Here is a 27223-nt window from a genome sequence, read left to right on the forward strand (position 1 = left end):
TCACAGAGTGCAGTTACACAGACTAAGATGGCAACAATGTCACTAAGTTATACGATCTAAATGGGACCATTTTGCATATGTGGTCTATTGTTGGCTGCACATATAAACATAACATAATTTTATGCATATATAATACATACAAACATGTATTCTTTATGTACATATGTACTGAATCATATATAATATACATGCTGGGGTATATACATAGTAAATGATGTGTGTATGGGTGTGTGTATATATACATACAGTATATGTTTGTATATATATTTCTTTCCCAGCCATGCCCTGATTTTTCATAATAGAGCTGCCTCACTTGAATAGTCTTTGCCACTGGGGCTTTGGTTGCAAATCTACCCAATATAGGAGACCTGCTTTGGGTGGAATGTGCTAGGCCATTGTTACCCCATCTTGCTCTGTCATTGACCAGGGTCCACTCCATGAAGAATGTGCCCCTGGCTCCAATGCTGATGCTGGGCCTGAGGGGTTGAGCTGGAAGCTGATGGCCAGCCATATCTCCCTGGGCACAGTGGGGCTCACCTATAATCCCAGGACCTCAGAAGGTAGAGACAGGAGGATCACAAGTTCAAGGGCTCGACAACTTAGCAAGACCCTGTCTCAAATAAAAAAGAGCTGGGAATATAGTTTCATGTTAGAACCCCACTAGTTTAATCCTCAGTTAAAAAAAAAGAAAAGAAAAAGAGAATTGTACTTGTTTTCAGGGCATTTTATCTTTTGTCTTTTTGTGGTATCTCCTGTTGCCTAAAAGCAGCATTAATCTGTGCCATCTTTGTAAGGCACAGATGTCTTGGGTGACTAGCTCCAAGCCACCCCCACCCCGCCCACCCCATCTAAATCTTGGCAGAAATTATTGCCCACCTCATAGTTTCAACAAAATAAGTCATTTTGCTGATATGCCAGGGAAGGAGATTTTTTGTCATTTGTCCATCTGTGACCACTCACTGACCAGCTTCCCAGCCCAGCCGCGATCAGCCAGAACAGCCTCTCCCCAGGCACCTGGCACTCACTGGTAGCCAGATTCTCAAAGTCATTCTCATTCATTTCTGCTACCATCCAGCATGTCTGGTTAGACCCAGATGGCATCTATCCCAGCAGCAGTCCTGCCTCAAGAAGGGTGAGGATTTAATGTGGGTCGAAAGGGCTGAGATAGAAATATCCTGGAGTGCATGAAAAACGAAGACCAAAGAAATTAGTATGCCTCCAGCAGCTTTTTAAAATAGAGCCAACTCTTGCTTCAAGACATCTACGTTGACCTTTGGACTAAAACCCTAATAAGAACAGGACAGGGAGAATGAATGCTTCCCTAGGCGAGTCTTGGATTTGGGTTTAATTTTACTTCACATAAGCACCCCCAAAACTAGATCTTCTGTTATATAAATATGTGCCTTTTGGAGGGAGACAGCCTATTGACATCTGTAAGTAAACAGAGGTGGACAGTCCATATTGCTAGTGAGAGAATAGACTTGTGCAAAACCTACTGAATTATCACAGGCTTTGGGGAAAATATTGTATAATTTAGGCTAAAATTTTAGTTCCCCAATCACTTTTTTTTTCTATTTTAGGACAACTTGCCCAGACCTGAAATTATTTATTTTTATTTATTTGTTTGTTTGTTTGTTTATTTGGGTACAGTCAGCATTTCAATGTCTGCTCAGAGAAAATTTTGGAATAATTTTAGGCTTTTCACTCATTCAAGTTACGTCTTTTTACCAAATTTTATTTTAAACACTTTGAGCAGTATACTTAGTTTATGTAGCAGCCAGTTTTTCTCATCTTGCCTTCACCGGCTGCCTGGGAGAACGCCGCTCCCATGGTCCCCTTGTCCACAATGCCTCTGAAGTTCTTTACTTACTGCACGTTCTTATCAGGAGGGTCTATGGCCTCTCTCCCTGCAAGGACCCTTAGTGGGCACCAATGAAGGCATCCAGGACGTGCTGGGCTTCCCCTTGAGAAATGTCCTGCCTTGCCCTGGGAGCCTTATTCAGGGTTTTGCCTGGAAAGCGCCCTGTCCTGTCCTGTCCTGTCCTCTCCCATGGCACAGCTGCGGATCAGGGAGAAAAGAGAGGGACTAAAACCTAGAAAAATTCAGGAAAGTTTCTTTAAATACTTCATGCATACCTGTGAAAAACCAGAGTAGAGCCTATCTGTGAACAGAAACAACAACAACAAAAGACTTCAGTAGAAACCCAACTTCATTTAAACGTTGGAGGCAGCAGCTTTGTTTGCAGTTTTAATCCCATGCCGGTGGATGCTAATTCTGTAACATTATACAGTTGCCTTCTTTTGGGTACAAAGGGAGAAGGGGGGGTTTCTTTTTTGTGTTTTTCAGTGCAGAGTGATTCTGATCAGAAAGAACCAAGGCTTCAGCTCCAAGTATCTGACATTTCCAAATGAATCTACTTTTTTTTTTTTTTAAGAGGCGGGGGGGAAAGATCTAGTTTTTCAAGGAAAGGACCTCTCTACGCAATCCTGAAACTGATCTTTAGATTTACTTTTTCTTAATCAATAGAAAAAAACCTTGATTGCAACTCAACACTTCCCTGACTCTAGCGCAGAACTAACTGAATTTTTGGTTTTAAGAGTACGGGATTCAGCATCATTTCAGGAATCAGAAATAATTGGCAGCAAGTTGAGGAGAACTGACATGAATTCTTGTTTTACCTAATTTTTCCTGGTTTACCAAGATTTGGCTTAATATTTCTGACTCAGTTCCTCCAGTCTCTACAGAACAGGTTAGTGACATTTTTCATAAATACGAATATCTAAATGAATCCTCCGTTCCTGCTCTCTGCTTACTGTTTCCCTAAGAGCTCATGTCTTAAACTTGCATAGCACCTGCTCCACTGGAGCTATGTGTGTATCTCTACTGAAGTTCTGTGCCATTTTCAGCAAAACTGACTAATATTTAATATGTGTTGCAAATTTCCACGTGCGTACTTGACAACTGGAGATTTACAACAAAAATCTCACAGGGTGAATTCTTTGCTATTTCATGAAAGTTTGACTGAAGAATGGTGAAAATCTCAAATGATAAGTTTCTGTAAGAATGCTGTCAGGAGCGAATTTCAGAGGCTGGCCACACACTTTGGTGTGTGCAGGTGTGTGTTTTAAGTTGGAGCTTACATGTGTGTTTGCATCCTAGCTTTGTGGAGCAGCATACACCATCCATGCCCCTGAGAGCAAAACCGCTAGTTGAACTGATTAAACTAACATGAGAACATGTCCATTTTTGCAATGTTCTTTCTTTAATTAACTTGCTGGAACTAATTACTTGCTTGTGTGCTGGCTTCTGTCTTTATTGTCATTCCAAAGAGCAACCCTGGTGTGGTTCTTTTTGATTACCAATGTAGTTATCATTCACTTTGCTATGGAAAGATGGTAGAGAGAGTCTCAGACAACACCTGAATCTGGTCAGTAAAATGATGGGTTGGCTCCAAATCATTGAGAAGGTAATGGCAAACTATAAATTTCCTACCTGTAGAAATGCATGGTGTCTTAACCAACATTTCTTTGATCCTGATGGAAAGCCCTTGTGAAAATTAGGAAAGCCAGGTTTGGGGTTTGTGTGCTGGAGACCTGACCCTTTGGAGTTAGGTGTTCTTTTCCGGGGCTTTATCAGCTGCCGATTAGGAACCTTTCCTTTACTCATAGCTGCTCTCCTCGGTCCTGTATAATTACCTGACAATTTGCGTGATCTTATTGCACTTCCAGATGGCTTCTTCTGGGGTCTAACTTGTTCACAAAGTGTTGAACTTGGGAGGACCTGCAGCCTTCAGGGAATTTCAACCCGACTCAGAACTATTGATATTGTGATGTGAATTTGTTCTATGATGGTTGTGATGTGTCTTGGGATTTGCCACCAAACACACCTGGTGTTCTATTTACTCTGGCAAGCTGGGGATTTTTTTTTCTTTTTCTTTTTAAAATTCCAGGATGAATTATTCATCATTACTTAGAATTTGGGTCTCTTTCATCTTCGCACTTGTACAGCACCAAGGTGAGTACTACAGAATTCCATAAAGCTCTCGATTAGCATGCTCTTGAATTTATAAAGAGACACTTTTGTTGGAACCATGATTGTAAGGGCAGGTGTACATGTGTCTACAGATACAATGAGAAAAAATGTAAATTAAATTCTGTTGTCGAGAGTAAAGTACATTAACTTTGAATGATGTTCACTTATATTCTCACTTTTTATTATTTAACTTAGAACACAATTTGTGAAGAAGTTATTTAATGCAAACTATTTCTATTAAAAGAATATAGAGTAGTTACCTGATCACTTATTTCCATAAAGGCATTTAACTTGTGTTAGAAACTTTTAAATATATATATTTATTTTAGCCCCAAATTAAGAAGTTACAATGTCACTGATGTTGGTGACTGTGTATCAGTGAGCTATGTCATGGCCAGAAAATCTAAAAGTGCAAGTGGAATAAGACAATTATCACCTCTGTGATTCCTTCTTTTCTCTGACCTTTTTCTTTGAGCACTGCCCCGGGTGAGTGAAAGTCCACACATATTTCTTTTTACTGTAGTTTTTTTTAAAAAAAAATTAGACAAGAAAAATGGGGCACTGCACATAGATCTTGAACTTTTATGATTAGAATTCTAAAGCATCTTTATTTTGCTGATATGTTTGTTTGGCTCAGCTGGTGCATGGTCACAAGTCTTAGGTGAACAGGTCTTTATGACCATGTGTGGCCCCAACATTTTTCCAAGGTTGGGTGAATTGAAATAGCTATAACATGTAAACCCCACAATGATCCTGCTGACTCCAACCTCCTACTTTTACTCCAAAAACAGATTTTCTTTGGTGAAAGAAAGAATCCTGAAAACATAGTTATGTTTATTGTGAACATTTCAGCCATTTCAGGTGGAGAATATTCCTTCTTTTACAAACTCTGATACTATTGATAGGTCATGCTGCTAACAGATGTATATATGTGCAAATAGATATTTATATTTATTTATATAATTAAAAAAATAATAATGGCTTCTGAGATGGAAATTGCCGTCGTGTAAACCTACTCCCTTTTATTAAGCATTCTTTTTTAATTTAACAAGTATTTATTGAATATTTATAATATTAGATACCCTTATTGTTTGTCATCTTCTTAAGATTGAAAAATTTCAACTGTCTGTTCTTTCCTGTTCAAAATCACAAACTAGTCAGAATCACTCATGAAGAGAAGAGATTTGGAACTCACTTCACATTTTGGACAGCCAGAGAAATTAGGAACAGTCTCCATGTCGTTTCTTTCTTCTCCATGAATGCTCATAGGTTTTCTCATCCTAGGCAAATTGGCCAACACTGCCCCAAATGCCAATTAACCTTTCCAGGAAAATTATTATAATTCAAGGTGAATTTGAGCCCATTAACACAGTTAAATGCTGTTTTTCATACTTGGGCATGATTCCTAAAAAGTTCCCCATGAGAGACAAATTCATAGCATGACTTGATTTTTTGCTCTTTATTTGAGGAATTCTGTCACCCTTCCAATTCAGGAAGTATTTGTGCATAACATTTTAGTAGGGATTATAAAGAAAGTTTTTTCCAAGTCCCTATCTTATAGGAATTTAGAATTTATTACTATTATGTAAATAGGCAAGCTAGAAGGTCCGGCTTCAAGTACTGATTGTAACATCAAGTGTGGCTCATTGGCTCAGTGCTCCTGGGATAAACTATTGGCAGTGCCTCCTACAGGTTAAGATTTGGTTGGCTTCCCTGAAACTTTTGGGGTTTGGGGAATAATTCATATACTCTAATGACTGGGCTAGTTTTCTCTGCTCTCCTACTTTGTGAGCCTCAGAAAGAGATCAGCTCTTGGTCCAGGCTGATCTTTTCCTGCTCCCTTTCCAGAACTAGGGGGCTGGCACTTTGGCACTCTGGGCTGCTCTCTGGCTGCTCTGTGTGCTCCTGTCCGTGAGCTGTTGTCTCTTCACTAACAGACTCCCAAAGGAGCAGCACAGTCCTTGGCCAGTTGCTCACAATCCTATCGGCTCCATCAGTGCCGAACAGGGACTTTCCCAAGAAGAGGGCCTGACGTGACAATGGGCATGAAAGGGACAGCCTCTGGATGGCTGTGAGTGGGAACCCCAAGAGCGAAGGCCAGAAGTCCAAAATGGATTGACTGCTGCCCCTGAAAACTACAAACGGTTTTTTTTAATGGAAAAAAGAGATGATGTTTCATTGTTCTATTTTTTATTCAAGAGAAGAAAGGTCAGAGGCAGAGAAAAGAGACCTGAAATGTAGATAATTTCATAGATGCAATTGGACCTTGTTGTTAGTAACATAGACCCTGGGGAAGTTGTCTCATTTCTCTTGCCAAACCAGGGCACACTTTGCAAGAGTTTGAATGGGAAACATAGAAGAAATAAGCCACGTACCCAAGGAGGTGGTAACACTGCCACAGGAGGGGCCTATGTGTTTGTGTGGTGACTTTCACCTTCAACCAGGAGGGTGAGGAAGAGCCCTGTGCCTCTTCTCCAGAGAGTTCTCAAGTGCCCATCCTCCCTGGGCTCAGAAGATCCCATGTCTGCCTTTTGTGAACAGGAGATGGGCACAGAGCCTCTCAGAGCCAGCCCTCAATCAAGGTCATTCACAGGCCAGTTACTACAAATCCTCTCCTCTCATTTTTGTCCTGGTTCCAACTGTTGTTTACTTCCTTCTGGGCTCTGGTATCTTCTTTTTCTATTGTGTGGCAGGAGGGAGGAGACTCCTTTCAGGAAAAGACATGATAGTAGAATTCTTGGCCACAGCCATACTACCTTCTCTCCACCTTGCTGTCTCATCCAGAGGCAAGGCCTCCCGACCATGCCAGACCTAGTGGCTTCTGACAGCCCCAGGCAGTGTGGTTTCACTGCCTTCCAGCCGGTTCTCAACGTTGCTTTCTTCAAAATGCACCATAGCCTAGGAATAGAGCACCGAATGCTTTCTTCTAAGGAGAAATGGTGCCTTAACCTTGTCTGTGTTCTGAGTTCACAGAAATGGACACCTTCCAGAGGCAGAAGGTAAAGGCCTGAATATGGCTTAGGTTAGGATGAAAGGCAAGGCTCTTTGACCTGAGGTTAGCTTGGAAGCCATACTCAGAGAAGATGGCTTTAGGTCAGAGGGAAGTAGCTTGCATAACCAAGAGGGAGCTGCCATCTGCCTAATCACCATGTCTCTTGACAGTTCAGCCCAGGGAGCTCATGTATCCATTTTGGCAGAATGACACCAAAACCCCCAAAGTAGATGACGGAAGCTCATCTGAGATCAAGCTGGCCATCCCGGTGTTCTTCTTCGGCGTTCCCTACCGCACTGTCTATGTAAGTGGAGACGCAGCCCAGCTGTTGCTCTGTGGCTCTCCTTTTTGTTTGTCATTAAGGAAAGCATGTTAAATACCCTCTCCCAAGGCTCTGGAATGGAGGATTTATTGGCAGCCAAAACGACACGTTCTGAGATTTCATGAGCTGATAGGTTTTATGATTAAGAAAGTCAAAGGTATATTTAATGGCTAATGTTCATAGTAGAGGAGTATACAGGGCAATAAATTGTGTTTGTGGGTGATTAAACACAGAAGTGAAGCAGAGGCCCCAATGCCATGAACATTATTTCTGCTACTCGACAAGATAAAAAGATACAATGAACCACGATAGGAGCAATATCATTTTTCTTTCCCTTCTGGGGGTGTGAAAAGTTTAGGTACCTGCTGTTCTTGGGCTTCCAACCAATTTGAAGCAGAGTTGGAGCCTAAAGTAGGGGAAATCAACTATCGTATAAGAGTCATTTACAGAATTGGCCACCCTCATTGGGTCTATACCTATGCCAGAGGGTCCCATTGTCAAGCCTGCACTCAGAAATGGTAACTTTCTCTGTCAGAGCTCCCCGGGGCACCTGCATTCTCAGGCTATTTTTTGGATCATTGGTTTAGCTGCTGAGATTGTTGCACATCAAGAGGAAGGTGCAGAGTGGCTGAGCCTTTCTCTATCTTTGGCCTTGAAGGACTAAAGAAGCCATATGTAGATTATACCACATCCTATCCTATTCTGTGTCTTGCTCAGAGATACGAATGGGACTCTGAGCACCTCCACCTTTGGCCCTCTGCACATCTGACACCTCTACTTTCCCAACTTGTGATGGATAGCTCGAGGCTGATTCCCACTCAGAAACAGTTCCCTCTTCCATTACCTGGCTGGTAGTTATCGCCTAACCAGTTGACCCTGAATTGGTAGCATCAACATCACCTGGACACTTGTTAGCAATGTCACATCTCAGGGCCTAACCCAGTCCTACTGGATCAGAAACTTGGAGAGGAGAGCCTGACAATCCAGTTTCATGTGCCTTTCAGGTGATTCCAAGGCTCACAAAAGTTTGAGAACCACTGATTTTAACTATAGAATATAATCAAAACACATGTGAGTCATTGCCAGCTTCTTCTGCGAGTCTGTGTGTTTTAATTACACCTATTATTCCCTAGCAAACACATCGCTCTTGGCATCCTGAAATGCCTTTTATGCTCTGCTCACAGCAGGGCCTCCCCAGTCTGTGTTTGTAATAGCTGACTGTGAGTTTTGGAACGTGTTGACCTGATTTTGGAGATGAGACGGAGTGTAGGACTTCCATTCTAGAAGCCTTCGCTTCCCAGGTCTCTAGAACAAAGGTATTTAGTTAAGCTCTTTTTCCCCCTTCATTATACAATGCTGCAAGAAGCCTGAAGAATTCTTGTCCTTGCGAAAGGATAAACCATCGTTTGGGGCAGACTTGTTCCAGGGTAAATTATTCTGAGTTTCTAGGTCATTGAGTAGTGTAGTCCTTTGCCACCCTCTGGGTTGTTCAAAGACAAGAGGCTCTTAACATCCCTGTTGCTTTTTTTCCATCTTCTTTCCAAACCCCATATGCTTGTTTCCGAGGTGTGACAAGGTACGCTTACCCAGGTGCAGATCCCTTGTCTGTGGGTCACTATTAATGTTCATAATGTTATTTGATCAATAGGAACCTAAATAAATAAATGTAAAGGAAAATGGCCCCAGGGCTTCCTTACCCAGCTGTAAGCACTCCTGTCTTATATGTTCTGTTGTCCAAGCCACGCAAGCCACTGGGTAAATCAGTTCACCTCAGAGGCAGGCAGAAGCTGGGTTATTCATAGGTCCTGTGCGAGGAAACCTACTGACTTGTGATTTGCAGTAAGGTTTTGTAATTTCATAAGTTGGCTGAGCCATTTACAAATCATGAAGAAATCACCGTAAGCAAGTCATTTACATATATAATGTAAGGTACTCATGTCTCAATTTTTATGCAGTGATTGTACAAGGAAGCTATCAAACTATAAGAGCCGGAATGGAATTGGACATCTGGAGGTCTTAACCTTGTCTGTGTTCTGAGTTCACAGTTCCGAGTGACATCAATAGAAGTCTTAAAGTTCTCCTCCAGAGCAGGGACGTGGTTCATCCTGAGATCTGAGTTCGATGAAAGAATATTTGATTTATCTTTCTCTGACTTACCTCTTTTGTTATAAAATAAGAATCAAGGACTAATATCAAGCTCCTCAAATTTAAATTTAACTTGCTTCTGTGTTTTTGTTTTTCCTTTCTATCTCAAATCTGTCATTCTGACTTTGGCTTTATTACCCACATTGCCCCCAGGCTGGCCTAGCACACACATACAGGCACAACCGAGTACTATTTGGTAAGTGCCAATAGAGATAGGATAGACACCATGAAAATGAGACTGATTATTAATAAAAAAACAAAGCTAACTACAAGCTGAAAGTGAAAGAAAGCCAGTGTGTATGCCCTGAATCTTCTCCTTTGGACCATGGTGCTGACATTGAGTTTTTTAAGTCAGTCGTTGAGAAGTCTTTTCCATTCATACAATTAGGCAAATGTCCATCTTCGTTTGTGACTGAAGTTGTCCTGATTTCAGATCCACTGTGCAACACTTCTCTCATTTTGTAGGTCAATAACAACGGCGTTGTCTCCTTCAATGTGCTGGTGAGCCAGTTCACACCGGAGTCCTTTCCCCTGACGGATGGGAGGGCCTTCATTGCCCCATTTTGGGCAGACGTGCACAATGGAATTCGAGGCGAGATCTATTACAGAGAGACCATGGACCCTGTCATCTTGAAAAGAGCCACCAGGGACATCAGGAAGTACTTCAAAGACATGGCAACCTTCTCTGCCACTTGGGTTTTCATTGTGACATGGGAGGAAGTCACGTTTTATGGAGGCAGCAGCACCACACCTGTAATAATTCAAATTTTCCACTTTCCACTTCATATTCTGACATCTAATTCTTGTCCATCTTCACTACTGTGAAGGAGTCTAATTGGTAGAACTGAGGAATGTCAGTTCACTTGAGTTAAACTAATGGGTCTTGCCACCCACTTTCCAGGAAACAGAGGGAAATATCAGAGTGAACCAGTCCAGTCAGCTGTAATATTTCAGAAGATGTGTCAGCCCAATCACAATTCATTAGGAATGTCTAAAAGAGTCTCTCAACCATGTTCTTGCAGCAGGTGGCCTTCCTGTTTTGCAGTAGAGTGATCAAGGCACTGAGACCTATACCAGGTCCCATAATAAAGGGATCCAGAGGACCTCAAGGGTCTTTTTCTCTTGCCAGAGGCACAAAATGTTTCTCTCCATCAATAATTTCCTCCCCCAACCCTGCTCCATAAAATCTGGTAGAAAGAGATAAGTAAGGTGCTGGATTTGGGTACAAATGACCTGGCTCATTTTATTATGTTATGACATTTTTTTATTGTGACCAGGGTTGATATTATTCATATTTGATGTTAATTAGAGTGGGCAGCTAAAGCGTTTCATGAATAAAGTTTTAACATCTGCTCTGAAATCCCAAATGAGCAGTCAAATAAAAGTCAAATAAGAAAGATTATCGCTGGCATTATCGTAGAGATAATCAACTTTCTACATAAAGGGACAGAATGTGGTTTTCAGGAAAGTCTGCAGCTCGTTTGAGTGACTTTGACAATGGAAGTTTTTGAAGTAGCAGACACATGCATCTTCAACTGCATAATGTTTCCAGTAAGCAAAGATAGCTAAAAAAGTTACCCTCCCCTTTCTTAGAATTATTTCTAATTCCATCTGTTTTCCCACTTCCTTGGCAATGAGTCAATTGTTTAGGGGTGAAACAGAAACTCCCAAGTTAGAGAGAGGTTGAAAAGTGCTGGCCTTGCAATCTGTAGCTTCGACGCAATGAGCACATTGTGTTTTAGCACTTTCTGGCCAGAGCATCTCAGAGCACTTTATCTCTAAGAGGTCCTGCAGAACAGAAAGACACAAGTTTAAACAGTGGATGCATTGGTTAGAAATAACCTCTAAAGAAGCATACATTTCCCTCTGTCATGTTCTGGATCGCTAACGACTCCTCAGGTGATGTTTTATGTCCTTTAAGTCTCATATCTTACAGCATTAGAATGTAGGATGCCAGCAATCGATAAATTTTAGTGTCAGTGGGGGAGAACAAGAGAAGGAATGCCCATCAAATGCTGACCACCATTTTTTTCCCAAAAAACTTCCATTGGCAATAAAAATGGCAAGATAATTTAGATACTTTCTGGTTTGTACTTTGGAATGAATTTCTGAACGAGGTGAGATCTCTGTCTATGAAGACAAATGAGGAAACATCTGAGTGCTCTGAGCTCTGGGCCTGCCATAGCCGATGCTGTCTATGATAGAATTGCCCAGGTATATGCCTTCATTCTAGAGCTGCAAGTGTCCATCCATCCCTCCCTTTGAAAAGTGCACCACCTGTTCCATAGAGGAACGTGGATCATCAGGCCAACTGAACACTGGCTTGAGAGATTTTTTTTTTTTTTTAGAGGCAGATAGTGCCATAGAAGCCCTGTAAAAAGGGAAGGGGTCATGTTTACTTCAAGGAAGGAAAACCAATACTTATTGAGGGCTTCCTATATGCCCAGCTCTGTAAGAAGATATTCTGACTTATCATTTAAACCCCACAATAATGTTCCCCCAAGTGCTAGCTCCTATTCCAAGGTGAAATAATTTGCCCAAGTGGCAAGAAAAGGAATTAAAAACTTCCACAAAGCAGAACAGGGGTTCCCACTCACTAAATCCTTGCCTCGTTCCTCAGGGGTCCCCTCTAGGCATCATGGGAAGTCCTCTGAAGCAAAAAGGGTTTTTCAAGAACTGAAAAACAAGTTTTTACTGAAACAAATCCAAAACGTTTTTATATGAATAAAGAAATGTCTATGTGTAGGGGTATGTGACGGCAAGCGACAGTGTGTGTGGGGGCTGGTGTGCATGCGATACAGTTAGCCTCAGGGTGCTGTTGAGATGGCTGGTTGGATTTGGAGTGACTTATAGGGTGGGAAATAGATTGCTCTCAAGAGCTGCTTGGACCACAGATATTTCCAACTTCATTTTTGGGGAAGGAATTCACTTTTGCAGGAGAATCCTGCTCTGAAAGAAGGTATAACTTTAGTCCTCATGTGACCTTGACTTTGCATCTGCCTCTTGAACCTGACCCCACTAGTGACCTTTTAGCAACCTTGAGCTGACTGCTGACTCATTTTTGTGTCCTACTTTCCTCTTTTGTTAAAGGAAGTCAAAGAATGAAGGCATATACCTGGGCAGCTCTATCATAGACAGCATCGGCTATGGCGGGCCCAGAGCTCAAGGAGAAAGCTTTTCTGTACTAAAAGGGCTTTTCTTTGCTTGCACCTTTCCCCTCCCTGGGACCTTCTAGAATGGGGAGATCTGGGGCTTCCAAGATCCTCTACCCCAGTTTGATTACACACGATAGGGATTTGGGTCTTCCTCTGAGTTGGACAGAATGTTAACTGGGATGGTATCAGGAAGCTGGAGAAAGGGCTAGAATTGAAAAGAAAAAGGTCAATGCAGCCTCTGCTTTCAGCTCTATTTTTTATTTGCATTTCCTGAAAATCAGGGGTGAGGATTAGGAAAGGGAAATAGTAAAAAACAGAATTTGCTACAGCTTATTTCTGAGAACTCGTTGCAAGGTTTGTTTGAATTTATATAGCATCTCTGTCCTAGAAAGTTTAAAATTAAGACAACATGGAAAGACAGTGCACTGATAGACTGGGAGCTCTGGCTTGAATCCCATCATCAATGTAAGGGTCACCGTGAAGTGTCCAGGAACTATTTCCCTTAGTCCTCAGCTTTCTTAGCTACAGGGTGGGCATGGGGGCTGGAGGTGCTGCTCAGGAGCAGAGCACTTGCCCAGCCCGCATGAGGACCTGAGTTTCATCCCCAGCACCTCCAAAATGAAAAAGGGGGGAAAAAACGATGGGAATGGGCCAAAAACATTGGCCATCTTAACATTGGTCTAAGTTACAAATGAGCACTGAGGATTTTACAGATAGAGAGCAATACATGAATGCTCAATTAGAGGAGCAATTTCTTCCCACAAAGTGCTTTTTAAAAACCACTTTCCAACTTCCATTTTAAAAAGGGGAGACATCTCGTCAAGATGTGTTTTCCAGGAATGGAGAGAGCACAATCCAGAGGACCATTTTAATCCCACTGACTAGCATTTGCTGGCTCTTCCCCCTCCCACCCACCCTGCTGTGGGAACAGGTATTTGCATCCCGTCCTGGCTCTGTGGCTGCCTATAGTTATTCTCATGCTGCCATCTATAGGTGCTCTTCTAATATCACAGGCTCAGCCGGGGCCTCTGAATCTTCTGTCTGCTCCAAGACAGAGATGTGAGCTGGGCGCTGAGTCAGACTCCAGGTTTATCTCAGGCAATTTCTCTTTTAGACGCACCATCCCACATGTCTCACTTTTCCCACTGGAGGTGAGAACAAATTCAGAGAGAAGGCAGAGCTTGAGGGCCGGGCTGCAGAACAGCTCTGAGCTGCTTGGGGACAGGGTGGGGGGACCAGTGGTGGGTGTGCTTAGTAAGAGGAGCTGTCCCTGAGGAAAGCACCTCCTGGGAGTGGCGTGAGACCATCCTATCCCCTCCTGTAGGTGAACACCTTCCAGGCTGTCCTGGTGTCTGATGGCTCCTATACATTCACGCTCTTCAATTACTATGAAATCAACTGGACCACGGGCACAGCAAGTGGTGGGGACCCCCTGACGGGTCTTGGAGGAGTGATGGCACAGGTAGGTGGTTCTCCATGTCATCATCCCGCCCATCTAAACCACAGCAATCCCTGCTTGTGCTGCTCAGCATCCTGGACAGAGTCCTGCCAACAGCTTTTAACTAGAGATGCTGGTGATCGTGCAGGTGGACGAAAGGCTAGTCTTTGCTACGTGACCTGGAGGGTGGGATGAACTAGGCAGGTCTTTTGCACCTTGGATGGCTGCCCCAGGGAGTCTAGGGGAGAGGGTGACTGGGTTTCAGATGTGCTAAATTTGAAAAGTAAGATAACTGGACCAGGTAACCAACAGAGGTGGTGCATGTGATCAAAAGTCTTATCTTCCTTTTGTGCTTCAGGCAGGATTTAATGGTGGAAACCTCACCAATTTCTTCAGCCTCCCAGGCTCAAGAACCCCTGAGATTGTGAATATTCAAGAGACCACAAATGTCAATGTTCCAGGCCGCTGGGCATTTAAAGTTGACGGGAAGGAAATTGACCCGGCCAACGGCTGCACCTCTAGGGGTAAAGCATTTCCTGTTCTCTATGGCAAAACAGGGTTTGTTTGGTTTAGATTGACAGGCAGGCTTTTCAGCCATGGGGGCGGCCTCATTCGGATGCCTTACTCTTTTGACATCTCTCAGCTGGGTAATAGAGATCAAGGTAATTTTAGCATGTACATTCATCACTCTGGGAGCTGAAACTCTGCATTTGCTACGCTGCGGCTTTTTCCAAGTCCTTGCCTGCGGTGCGAACGCAGCTTTCAGTTCTGAACAACTCCAAAGTGGACCCAGATCTTGAGTGATTTCTTAGGCCGACGGACAGAAGGGAACCCTCCTGTTTAACATTATTTTTGTTGTTGTTGTTGCCATCGCCGTTTAAATTTTTCTTCTCCTTACTCTGCCATCTGCACTTTGTAGCTCCATAGGAGTGGGTGGTCTTGGAGTGTTGCCAAGTCCCGGAGAGGGGTAAATCCATACTTTCTAGTACAATTAGAAAGAAAGAAAAGGTAGCATAGTCTTTCAGTCAACTTCTCTTTAAATCTTCCCAGCAGCAGCAAAACATGCAGGAATTTGGGGAAAATCAAAGTTGGCTGTAGGTCTCTGTGAACAAGCTGTAGTTGAACCTCAGTGGGTTTCCTTTACATGGTCATCCAAAGTCTGGAGCTTTCTCTGAACTCTCAAGACCTCTTTGGATGTGCAAAATAGCCTTGGACTCTCACAGGAACATCCCCATTTATAGATATCTGCCTCTTGTGTGTTCAAAAGTATTCAGAAAATGGGATTTCTGTTAATATTTCTGCTTCCAGGAGTAGAGGCTGTGGCAACTAGTGGAAGAAAATTGGGCCCTCCCTACTCGTCCATGTGTCCCTATCATCTATCCATCCAACCATTCACCATCCATTTGTGCAACCATCCACTCCCACTAATCCATCCACCTACCCATCTACTCTATCTATCTAATCATCTAACCCATCTATCCAGCCACCTACCTATCCATCCACTCACCATCTCCAGCTCCATTCATCCATCTGTCCACCAAGCCAGCCAGCCAGCCAGCCATTGCAAGTTTCCAAAGAACATCTTGAGAGCTCCAGTGAGTGCCAGCGACTCTATTATTTGAGAAATATTAGCCAACTCTTTTCAAACAACCAGTGATTCCTGGTGTACAACATTCTTCTTTTTGCAGTGCTGAGGATCGAACCCAGGGCCTCATACATGTTATGACATTATTTACATTTCTTAAATTAAGTTTACTCAATATTACATTTCTTAATATGGAGTCTTTGATATACTCCCTCCCTTATACAGGTCAAGATACTATAGACTTCCATGACACTAAAAAGGTAGAAATGATAGCCACAAGAACAATGGTGACACAGTGTAAGACGTGAGAGACCCAAATACAAGGTACTGTAGAAACAGAGGAAGACCTTTAGAAACGTGTTTTTAGATCTCTAGGAAAGTTCTGATGTGGAATGAGGAGGTCTCTTCCCCTCTTTGGGTAGAAAGCATGGCCTACATGTTTTGGCAGCCCTGAAAAAGCTCCAGCCTACCTCTTGACTCAGCTTTAATTTGTTAAACACTCAGAAAAATCATCTTCACATGGTCTGAAATGCCACTCCCTGCACTGTGGTCAGGCTCATCAAACCCCTTCCTTTGCCCCAAGGTGAGGTCATGTGTGAAGACGGCCTGCCTGGGCATCCTTGCCTTTTGGACTCTGTGAACATACAAAAGAGCTTTGGAATTTGGCCAGTTTTAACCATATAGGAAAAAATCTAGGCCCAAAGCTCACCAGGAGTTCTGAGATAGTGCCCCCTTCCCTCCTGCAAGGGAAGAGATAGTGCCCCCTTCCCTCCTATAGCCTCACTTAGGTCCAGGAGAGAGACTCACCCCATACCTCATCATCCCTTTCCCCTTTCTGGCCTGAACCAAAGCCTGACAGTTTATAGACTCTCACCCAAACATCTCTTTCCTTTTGTCCAAGCATCACGCTGCCGACTGGCTGTGGATCTGCAACCTAAGTGCCCAGTGACAGCCTCTCACCTGAGTCTTGGGAATGAAATGCTGTGATAATGGAAAACATTGGCTTGCAGAGCCATGGAGTTGGTCAGATGCCAGCTGTGTACAAAGTCCCCACTTCAACTTCATTCTTTTCCTCCTGAGTTATGGGTTTTGGTTTCATACACAGGACAAATTCAATATCCTTATACAGACTGCTGTGCATTTTTATGTGCCACTGAATGTATATCAATCTAATGAGATTAGAATTTGGCCTGGGTGATAGCAGGAGATGCAATTCCATAGAACTGGTTTATTATATCATCATTTCACAAACAAAATTGTCACGGAGAGTCTACCTTTTGGTCCAAACCTCCTCTATTCAAAGGCATTTTCCTCTCATTTATTGGAAGCCTGAAAAAGCAGAGAGTGGAAATGATATTGAATGCAGGCTGTTACAATATATGCAGCCTTGAATTAGTGCCAAACAGTGTTGAGGATTGAAGGCCCATTTTAAGGGCTAATGTGTATGACCTAACTGGGAATGTGAATAAATCTATTATCTCGTTTGGGGGCACTATTCTCACCAGGCATAAAACATAATTGCCTGTTGAGACATGTTCCCGTTGGACACGTATAGAAAGGACTGTTCCGGAGGCGCCCATCCTTCTGCTTGAATTAAGCTCGTAGCCTTCTGTGGTTTGAAAGACAGTCAATTTTATGAAAATTTGAGAAATATTAACCAACTCTTTTCAAACAACCAGTGATGCCTGGTGTACGACATTCTTCTTTTTTGCCATGCTGAGGATCGAACCCAGGGCCTCACACATGCTGTGACATTATTTACATTTCTTAAATTGAGTTTTCTTAATATTACATTTCTTAATATGGAGTCTTTGATACATTCCCTCCCAAAATTCCTCAGTTTACAAATGCTGCTACCTCTATCAACATGTGTCAGCTCTTTCATAGCATCACCGTTCCCCATGAGGCAGGGATGAGAAATAACATTATTTGTATTTTACAGATTAGGAAAACTGATACACATGGGAATTAAGTCAGTAGTCTTGAAAGTTGATTGCACAGTTGTGACCATTGCAAGTTCTCTTGGTTCCAACACTAACCCAGGATTAGATCACAGACCCCAGATCAGCGAAGTTCCTGTTCAAGTGAAGGTTGATATTAGCAAGTGACAAGTTTCAGGTTTTCTGGTGGGGAGATTATTTATTTAGGGAAGTTATTTTAAAGATCAAATTCCTACTAAAATAAATGGCAGTGAATATTTTCATTGGCACATACCTACCCCATACAGCATCCTCCTTTTGACCTTGAATTTGTCAAGAATTCTATCCAATGGATAAAGAAAAGAGAGTGTTGGACTTGGACAGGGCATAGAGGTGAAGGGAAGACAACTCATATAGGTGTAAACTCTGCCTATGAAGCATTTATAGGATTCATGGGTCTTTGAAAGTTCTATATAAGTGGTCAGCTCTTTCCAGAATCTTCCCAGGGAGCAGGGATTTCTATTTGTACACCTGACTCCTGATTTGTGCTATTGATCTTTTTTGGCACCCAGAGGGCTTCCAACAAACATCTGTTGACTGAATAAACAAATTAGCAAATAAATAAGCTATTGCTGAGTTACCTGGGTACATTGGGTTTTCTTTCAGAATACCCCTCCTCAGATTCCTGAAAAGAAGGAAATGATTCCCGAGTGTCACAGTCTTTCACAGACAGAGGCAATGTCTTTCCCTGAATGTGGGTTTGCTCACCAACTGCAGAGTTGATAATGCCAAGGCTTTGCCTGGATTCAGACACACTCATCTTGGAATCTTGGCTTTAAACCTGAGCTGCTGAGTGATCTCAAGATGAATTACTCAACCACTCTGAGGCCTCAGTTTCCTCACTTGACAAGTGAGGGCAACAACCCCCCATTGTGTGGATTACATGGAATAAAGGATGTGGAGCATTTAGCCCCACACCTGGCACAGAGGGTAAGTGCTCAGTAAATGTTGGCTCTGATGTCATTATTCCCCAGGACAGTTCCTTCGGCGAGGGGAGGTGTTTTGGGATGACCTGAACTGCACCATCAAGTGCCGCTGTCTGGATTTCAACAATGAGATCTACTGCCAGGAGGCCTCTTGCAGCCCCTACGAGGTGTGCGAACCCAAGGGCAAATTCTTCTACTGCAGCCCTGTGGAGATCAGCACATGCGTGGTGTTTGGAGAGCCACACTATCACACTTTTGACGGCTTCCTCTTCCACTTCCAAGGCTCCTGTGCCTACCTGTTGGCCCGACAGTGCTTGCAGACTTCCAGCCTCCCCTTCTTCAGTGTGGAGGCCAAGAATGAGCACCGAGGAGGCTCTGCCGTCTCCTGGGTGAAGGAGCTCTCCGTGGAGGTCAATGGTTACAAGATTCTCATCCCCAAAGGAAGCTATGGGAAAGTCAAGGTGAGACCCTTTCCATCCTTCCTAGGGAGATGGAGAAGTTAGAGATTCTTCAGCCTGGGGAAGATTTCCCCAAACGCACTAGTTCTGTTCATCGTTTCTTCTACAGTACCAAAAAGACGCAGGCTCTTCCTGCTCTACAAATACCTTTTAAGATGCTTTACTTGGCCAAACTTTATTTGTACAACAGCTTCACTAAACTCTTTCCTCAAAGTGTCCATTCATTTTTTAATTTAAAATATATTAACATCCCTAGATTCCTCATGGGTACACACGTATGCACACACACAATCACACCACTCAGAAGTAACAGGGAAGACAGGTCAGTTTAATTTCCCATGGACCTGGCTGTAGTCACATGGAAAGCCCTGACGATGGTGTCAGCACAAAGTATAAATCCCCAAATCTGGGATTAATAACTCTTATCCTACCCCATCCCCCATCCTGTTTGCCCAAGAGCTGTTGTTTCATCTTCAGAGAGAGCCCCACATTGACTGATGTCTCCAGAGGATCTGGAGTAACCTTGCTGGTTTCCTTAGGGAGGCCTGTGTGGGAAGTTCCCACGAAAGCTTTGCCTGAACACCACTCTAACAGAATCCACCATTCCCATGTAGAATAACAGAAGAACATGGGCCTCTGCTGGCCTGTTTAGCATGTGCAAATGAGGCTTGCCACTGTCCACCTGGATTTCAAGCAGAGGCATGGACAAAAGAGGGAGTGCGAAAAGCCACTAGCAATTACTCAATTTGTGAAGGCCCCAGTTTTCATAATGTTAATGAAAACCTTGTTGCAACCATGTATTTATTCAAGCAAAAATAACCAAGACCACAAGGGGTTGATTGCCGCAACCGGTGCAATCCTTAATCCTCATGCATGGAGGTCTTTATGGAGATTACGAACCAGACTGATGCCAGTACAGGGATTTCTTTCTTAGAAAAAAAAAATGCATTGTAGTTTTAATTGATGTAGCATGTCAAACAAAAGGTAGGACTGGGGAACTAATTCCACTTTTCCTGGCTCTGCCCTTCCAGGTCTCTGCAGCTTAACAGTCTCATAATTAAGAAAGTGAGCTCTTCCTGTGCTTGAAATGCCAGTTTGCTTGTTATTTGGTTAGCCTCTCTAGGGAGAGCCCTGTATATCAAATCAAAGCTAAGAGTTTGGGTACAGAATTTTGCAGTTTCTCCATTTTAAATTTATACTGTGCGTTGAGCACTGTCCTTATTCTATAGGTAGCTGCTAACCTTTCAAGCTACCCATTTTCACTAGCTTTCCTCTACTTTGCCTGTATTGTGAAGATGATGTGGATGATATCCGTAGTGGAAAAAGAAAGCTTCATGCTTTATTCCTACTTTCCATTTTGATTAAAATTCTTTTTCACCCACAGTCAGACTTTTTTTTTCTAGAAAGAAAGGGGCACTGTCATTTCTTTCAGGCCCAGCAGCTCTGCTAATTTTGTGTGGCTCTGTTCCACCGTCCAGGCGTAGGGCACGGATTCCTCAATTTTCTGTAGCAACAGGGAGATGTGGATGTGAATATAAATGTTTCAGAAAGAAAAGGTTATGTGACTCCAACTGCAGGCTAACAATGGCTGCCTTTTCCTTTTGCCAAATGGTTTCCAGTGTCTTTGAATACACCTGCTCTGCTGGGGACAGTGGCTGGATGGATGGCAGAGTCCTGACCCAGGGTGATATGGGGACAGGCAGGGAGAGGTCTGGGAAGCAGGAAGGAGCCCCAGATGCCTGGGAGGCCACTGTCTCCTTCAGCCACATTGTGCCAGGCTGGGAATGGATGCTAAGCTCTGTCCTCCCAAACTATAGACCCCCTTTCTCCAACCCTGTCTCCAGATGCTGGGGTTAGGAGGTGTGTTCTGTCTATAGATTTTCCCCTGTTGAACTGTTCTCAGATAACAACATAAACAATTTAGAATTGTGTATGCTAATGAGGCCAGAGAAAGTCAACATAACTCAAAATCCGTATGTAACAAAGACCTCCTTCTAACTAATACTTGTAGATTCTCCTATTTTCTCACCAATGTAACCCAGTAGAAAGGGAGCTAAGGTTAACTAGTCCATAGTAACAAATTGCTCAGACTCTGGGGTGGGACCTGCCCAAATCCCTGGGGTGGGACCTACCCAAGTCCCAAGTAGCCTCTTGGATCCTCAGTTTCTTCATCTGTAAAATGGGGGTAGTTGTGTCTTTTGGGAAGCGCGCCTGAGCTGTGCTCCAGAATGGGCTGCTGCTCTTCAGCACTGGGACAGAGACAGCAGAGAGCAGTGGTGAGAACTCAGCTTTGGAGCACAACTGGCTGGAGTTGGGGTCCTGCCTCCTGTATGTAAGTCACACCAGCCCTGATCCTCGTTTTCCTCATCTGTAAAAAGGGAACATAATAAGGATCTTTAAATTTGTCATGAGCATTAAGTGGATCAGCCACATGTGCAATGTCCAGTACAAAGCCTGGTGCTCGGCACGTACTCAGTGCATGCTGGCTGCACGTGGCCATCTCTGAGATTCCTCTTCTCTCTCCTCGCCTTGCCCTGCCCACATCCTGGGAGAGACACTGCTGGAGAGGGAAGTGACTAGAACACAGGGAGGAGAAAGGAGAGCAGAGAGGTGAGGCTCATCTACTGTTGGTTGCTTAAGGCCTAGAGGGACGGAACAAGAAGTCACACATCAGGATCATCAGTATAAGACTTCCCCAAGAGCTCCTGTGCTGAGCACCATGGGACACAAGCCCTGGAGGCTTAGTGATGAGTGTAAAAGCAGGTGCCATGACACTCAGACCTGGAAAAAGGCATCAACTGGGATGTTACTGACATCTACAGCCAACCCAGGTGTGAGGTCAGCCAGAGCGGGAGGACAGATGCAGGAAGCTGGGGGAACTGTTGCAATACCCAGAGCCTGTCTATACCACGGCCTCTGCCTTGAGAAACACAAGACTTTGCCCCTTGTTAGCAGGAGTTTAAGAGGACAGGGGAGCACTCAGCAATCAATGTATCTGGCATTTAAAATTTTATCAACCTTGGGCAAGACTTCTCCCTCTCCATCCCAGCACAGCACAATGCATAATAATTATTCCATACTCTACCAGCTGTCCTCCCTTCATGGCATGGCTTTTCTCACCCTTGTAGGATAATTAGCATATATTGGCTTTTCTTTCTATGGCTCTCTGCAGGACAGTTTCCCAATGAAGCCTACTTTTTTGTCCCCTTTTCCCACTGCTACCATCTGAATATTTATGTCCCTTCCCATTCATATGTTAATATCCCAAACCCCCAAGGAAATGGTGTCAGGAGTTGGGATCTTGGGAGGTGATTAGGTCATGAGTGTGGAGCTCTCATGAATGGGATAAGGGTGCTTATAAAAGGCCTCAGGGAGCTCATCTGCCCTGCCATGTGAGGACACACGGAGAAGGCACCATCTATGAACCAAAAAAATTAGCCCTTATAGACACTGAATTGATTAGCACTCTAATCTTGGATTTCCCAATCTCTAGGACTGTGAGAAATACAAATACATTTATGTTGTTTTGTAAACCACCCTTTTTATGGTGTTTTGTGATAGCAACCCACACACAGATAGACACAGGCAGAAGACTTGTACCAGGAGTGGGGTGCTGCTGTGATAAATACCCCAAAAATGTGGCAGCAGGTTTGGAACTGGGTAATGGTGGAAGCTGGAAGAGTTTTGAGATGCATATTAGCAAAAGCCTACATTACTGTGCATTCATTAGGGTGAGTCTGGTGAGGATGAACTACCCACCAATCTGAGAGCTGCATGTGGTGTCTGCTATGGTAAATCTTGGAAGTGATATTTACACGTCTACCGTCTCATCTCCTAGAAAGTAGCAGCAATGGCACCAGAAACAAGTGTGGGTCCAGGTCAGCCCGGAAAGTTGGTTTGCACTTACAGTCAAGCCCACGAGGGCTGTTAGGAATAATCATTCCATCCCAGCCTGTGAGTGTGAGGGTCTAAAGATGCTAGTCATGGTAAATGCGAAAAAGAAAATTTTCTCTCTCTCGGAAGCTTTTCAAGCCACCTGCTTATATTGTTTAGCCACCTGGGACTCACTCTTGATTCTTCCCCATTTCTCATTTCCACCAGGGCCAGCTAAGTGAGCTGCATAAGCTCGTGCCTCCCCCCTCCCATCCGCGTCTGGTCTGGGCTCTCATCCTCGTCCTCCTCCTTGACTCTTGCAGCAGTTGCGTCTGGGTTTCTTTCTTCTTACCTTGACTTAGTTCAATAAGTGCTTCTTGCTGGGCAGCATGGACTTTCTAAAATGCAAATCTAACTGTCATTTCTCTTGCTTAAAATCCTTAAGAGGCTCTCCCTGCACAGCAGAAGTTCAAGCCTTGTGTTGTATTTTCATGTCTTGTTTTTAACATGGTTAAAAGGCCCTCCACAGTCTGCTCTCAACACAGAAGCAGAGTGGCTCCCGTAAAGCAGAAGTCAGTTTGTATTGCTCCTTTTCTCTAACCACCCTCTTGGTTCAAAGTCTTTGCAGAGGCTGACAAGCCACCCCTGTTGTGCTACTCTTCTCCCTCTGACATCAGCTACCATGGCCCTCTCCTGTTCTCTCTGCTCCAGCCACACTGGGCCCCCTGCTCACTCCCACCTGAAGACCCACTGGTCCTGTCTTGTGAGCCCTTCTCATGCCAGATAACATCACAGCTGCTTCCTCATTTCAAAATTCCTCTTCCTACAGAGCTCTGCCCTGATAATCCTTTTTTTTAAATTGGAGACCCTTTTTCTTAGCTCTTGTGGTCCACAGTCCTTGTTTGACTTTTTTTCTATATAACATCAACTTGACATAATTAAGTATTTTACTCATTTATATTGTTTGTTGAACCTAAAATATAGGTTATGAGGCAGGCATTTCCAACCCTTAGAACAGTGCTTGACTACAGGAGGCCTAAGGAGATACTTGCAGGGTGGCTGGGTTTGGCCTAAGTCTTCAGCTTCATCTCTGGCCACCAGTTCCCCCTGAAGTCTAGAACACCTGATGCCTGTCCCCAGCCCACATAGCTACCTCTAACACCTGCCTTTATTCTGTTGTTCTGGAATTCTCTACTCCACCCCCCTATTCTTGATCTTCCTTTGGCCACTTTTGTTTATCTTTAAAAACCCAGATCAGATTTAACTGCCTCTAAAAACGTTCTATGGTTCCCCTAGGCTGGATTAAATGTTCATTTACTGTTCTCCCATTGCATCATTTATCGATTTATATTTTAAACCGTCTACTATAAATATCTATTTGTGTTCCTCTTCTGCAGTAGGCTGAGGGCTCCTTGAGGAGCAGGAGTAATTGTTCTTTTTCAATCTTGTACTTCTCAGTTCCTGACATAGTGCTTGGTACCTAGCAGGTGTTCAAATATGTTGTTGTTGTTGAGTAATTAAATAACGTTCTTCTCATATCATAAAGTTATGGGACTTAGAGCATAGTGTCAGGGTGGCCTCAAAGCTCAGCTGGGCCTAGAAGTTGTTCTATTCACATTTCAGCTAGAAGCAGGGTCAGTAAATATGAAGGGCAGTAACGGGGTCTTGGAAAATGTGTGACAACCTGAGACTTAATGGATCTTTAGAGGAATAAAGAGAAAACCAAGGTGATGAGCCTTTCAAGAAAAGGCCTAGAGCTGTCCGAGAGCCAGCTAGGACTGGGTGACAACCACGCAGTCCCCAGAGGGATCCACAGTGGCACTAGAAATGTCACAGCTATCACAGTTCAAATGCATAGTGCTCTGCTGGCCCACATCCAGATGCTCTCTAGAATGTTCTTCCAGGCTTTTGCCAGAATAAGAGGTAAGCCCACTGGAGCCTGGACGTTGGGTAGTCAGTCTCTCTGGAACATGAGTTGCTCTGCCCTCCTTTCCTGACCTCTTCTGGAACCTCTTGCTGGGCACCTGCTCACCTGCCTTTTACTGTTACTGTTGTTGGCAGGTTAATGACCTAGTGACTTCTTTGCCTGTCACCTTAGACTTGGGGGCAGTGAAAATCTACCAGAGTGGCATGTCTACTGCTGTGGAAACAGATTTTGGGCTTCTAGTGACGTTCGATGGCCAGCACTACGCCTCCATTTCCGTCCCAGGCTCTTATATAAACTCCACCTGTGGGCTTTGTGGGAACTATAATAAAAACCCACTGGATGACTTCCTCCGCCCTGACGGCAGGCCAGCCATGTCTGTGCTGGACCTGGGCGAGAGCTGGCGTGTCTATCACGTGGACTGGAAGTGTGACTCCGGCTGTGTGGACAACTGTACCCAGTGTGATGCTGCCACTGAAACCCTCTACTTTGGCTCTGACTACTGTGGCTTCCTGAACAAGACGGACGGCCCTCTGTGGGAGTGTGGCACCGTGGTGGACCCCACGGCCTTTGTGCACAGCTGCGTGTATGACCTGTGCAGCGTGAGGGACAATGGCACGCTCCTCTGTCAAGCCATCCAGGCCTACGCTCTCGTGTGCCAAGCTCTCGGCATCCCAATCGGAGACTGGCGAATCCAGGCTGGGTGTGGTAAGCTGGTCCCCCATCCCAGTGAGAGGTCTCTCTTATGCAGCGAGCAGGGCCAGGGTTTCAAGGCTCCTCCAAATGCCCTTGTTAAGACTTGAAGCCCACGAGTGAGGGGGAGGTGAAATATCACAAATCATAAAGAATGAACTGTAAAAGGATCTTTACTTTTCTCCTACCTGATAGCAGAGCCAGGAAACAAGAACTCATTGATGAACAAAAATGATCTGGAAACAGGAAATGAATGGCAGGAATCTCTTGGCTGGAGGGAGGCCCCATAGCAGGGGGGAGCAATCCCAGAGCTGAGCCAGAAGGCGGGATTTCCAGGCATAGAGGTGGTGTGCAGACACTGGCTTGGGAAAATGGTTTGCCTCCCAAATGGATCCCACACCCACTGCTGCCTGGCTCTTCCTCCTCCACTTTTAGTCTCCTTAGAATTTGTGCCCTTTGCTCTGGAGCATCTCAGCTGACCTGCTGTTGCTGGTCAAAGAAAGGGCTGCAGAAAGGAAGTAGACTATACCAATATAGAAGCCCTTTTTCTGAAATGCTAAGAGCAGTTAGAAGCCCCAAGTTTGGGGAAAATCCAGGTTCTTTTGAATTACACTCTGGATTAAGCCTTTTGCACCATTTAGTTGTATCACTACCCCCCTCATCCCATTTAAATCACTTTCTTTTCCTAGTAATGTAAAATTTTTAAACAAAACAAAAACAACACATTTTGTTTCCTATGTGACCCTGGGTTTCCTCCACGTGAGTAAACAGAAAATTGTAATCCGTGCATTTGAGAATGCTATGTAGATGAGAAGATGTGAATTTCTTTAAATACAAGGCCAGGGAGATTTTATCCCCTGTAAGTATAGGTTGTATTCACATAAATCATCATCTATCAGATTCAAATCTTTGAGTATTGGTCAAACTACTAAGTGACAGTGTATTTTTCTTGATATGTGACTGACCGGACTCTATTATCCCAGAGCAGCCATATCATGAGTTGAGTTGAAATGGAATACAGCCTCTCTCTGATCCTTACATAATCCAAGAGCATTCAAACTGCCTAACTAAATTTTTACGTAGAATGGCTATATTTTTTTTCTAGTAGCACTTCTTTCCCATCTTCCATACTTCTCTCTTCTCACTTTAGTAGGATGAATTATATTTCAACTCAGAGAGCTAGTTTACTAGGCCCCTGAGCCCCTGCCTGCTGGATTCAACTAGACTGAAACATTTATGTAGTCTTGGATGCTCTTAAAATAAGGATAGAAGGTTTCTAAGGCAAGAAGAGCCTTCAGAAGGCACCCAGCTCCTATCCCAACTCCTGGAGGAACAAGGCACATGATCTTTGCAGCTAACAGCTGGGGCTCTTTCTAATATTTAATATCCCAGGGAATTCATTTCCACAGTCTGCTTTTATCATACCTAGGTATTTTAAGCACCTTCCTGTTTGAAATTTATGTTTTTAAATTACTCCCCTAACAGTTCCATTTTCTGTTTCTCCTAAAAGTGGCATTTATTTCCTTCTAAGAATGAGCCAGGCTCTTCTTGAAAATCAGGTCAGCTCATATGTCCATCCATTGAAGATCTGGAAATATCTTGATGATTATAGATCACCAAGTAGTAGCTCTATATTAAATTAGTCTAGTACCAATGGTAACCTGAAGTTTAACTCAGTGATGATCAAATTCAAGTAAAAA

At 43.7% G+C, this 27223-nt stretch overlaps 1 protein-coding gene across 1 annotated transcript in view; it reads left to right on the plus strand.

The window, feature by feature from the left end:
- Window positions 1-3951: 3951 nt before the first annotated feature.
- Tecta (tectorin alpha) overlaps window positions 3952-27223 on the plus strand; it is a 67034-nt gene continuing 43762 nt past the window's right edge. Inside the window, exons 1-7 of the mRNA XM_027930635.3 lie at window positions 3952-4015; window positions 7196-7329; window positions 9958-10245; window positions 13972-14109; window positions 14444-14609; window positions 18624-19036; window positions 24968-25538. Of these exons, the coding sequence (XP_027786436.3) occupies window positions 3952-4015; window positions 7196-7329; window positions 9958-10245; window positions 13972-14109; window positions 14444-14609; window positions 18624-19036; window positions 24968-25538 (1774 nt within the window). The remainder of the gene's footprint in view (window positions 4016-7195; window positions 7330-9957; window positions 10246-13971; window positions 14110-14443; window positions 14610-18623; window positions 19037-24967; window positions 25539-27223) is intronic.

The sequence above is a fragment of the Marmota flaviventris genome, chromosome 9, assembly GCF_047511675.1.
Source record: "Marmota flaviventris isolate mMarFla1 chromosome 9, mMarFla1.hap1, whole genome shotgun sequence".
Classification (NCBI taxonomy): Eukaryota; Metazoa; Chordata; class Mammalia; order Rodentia; family Sciuridae; genus Marmota; species Marmota flaviventris.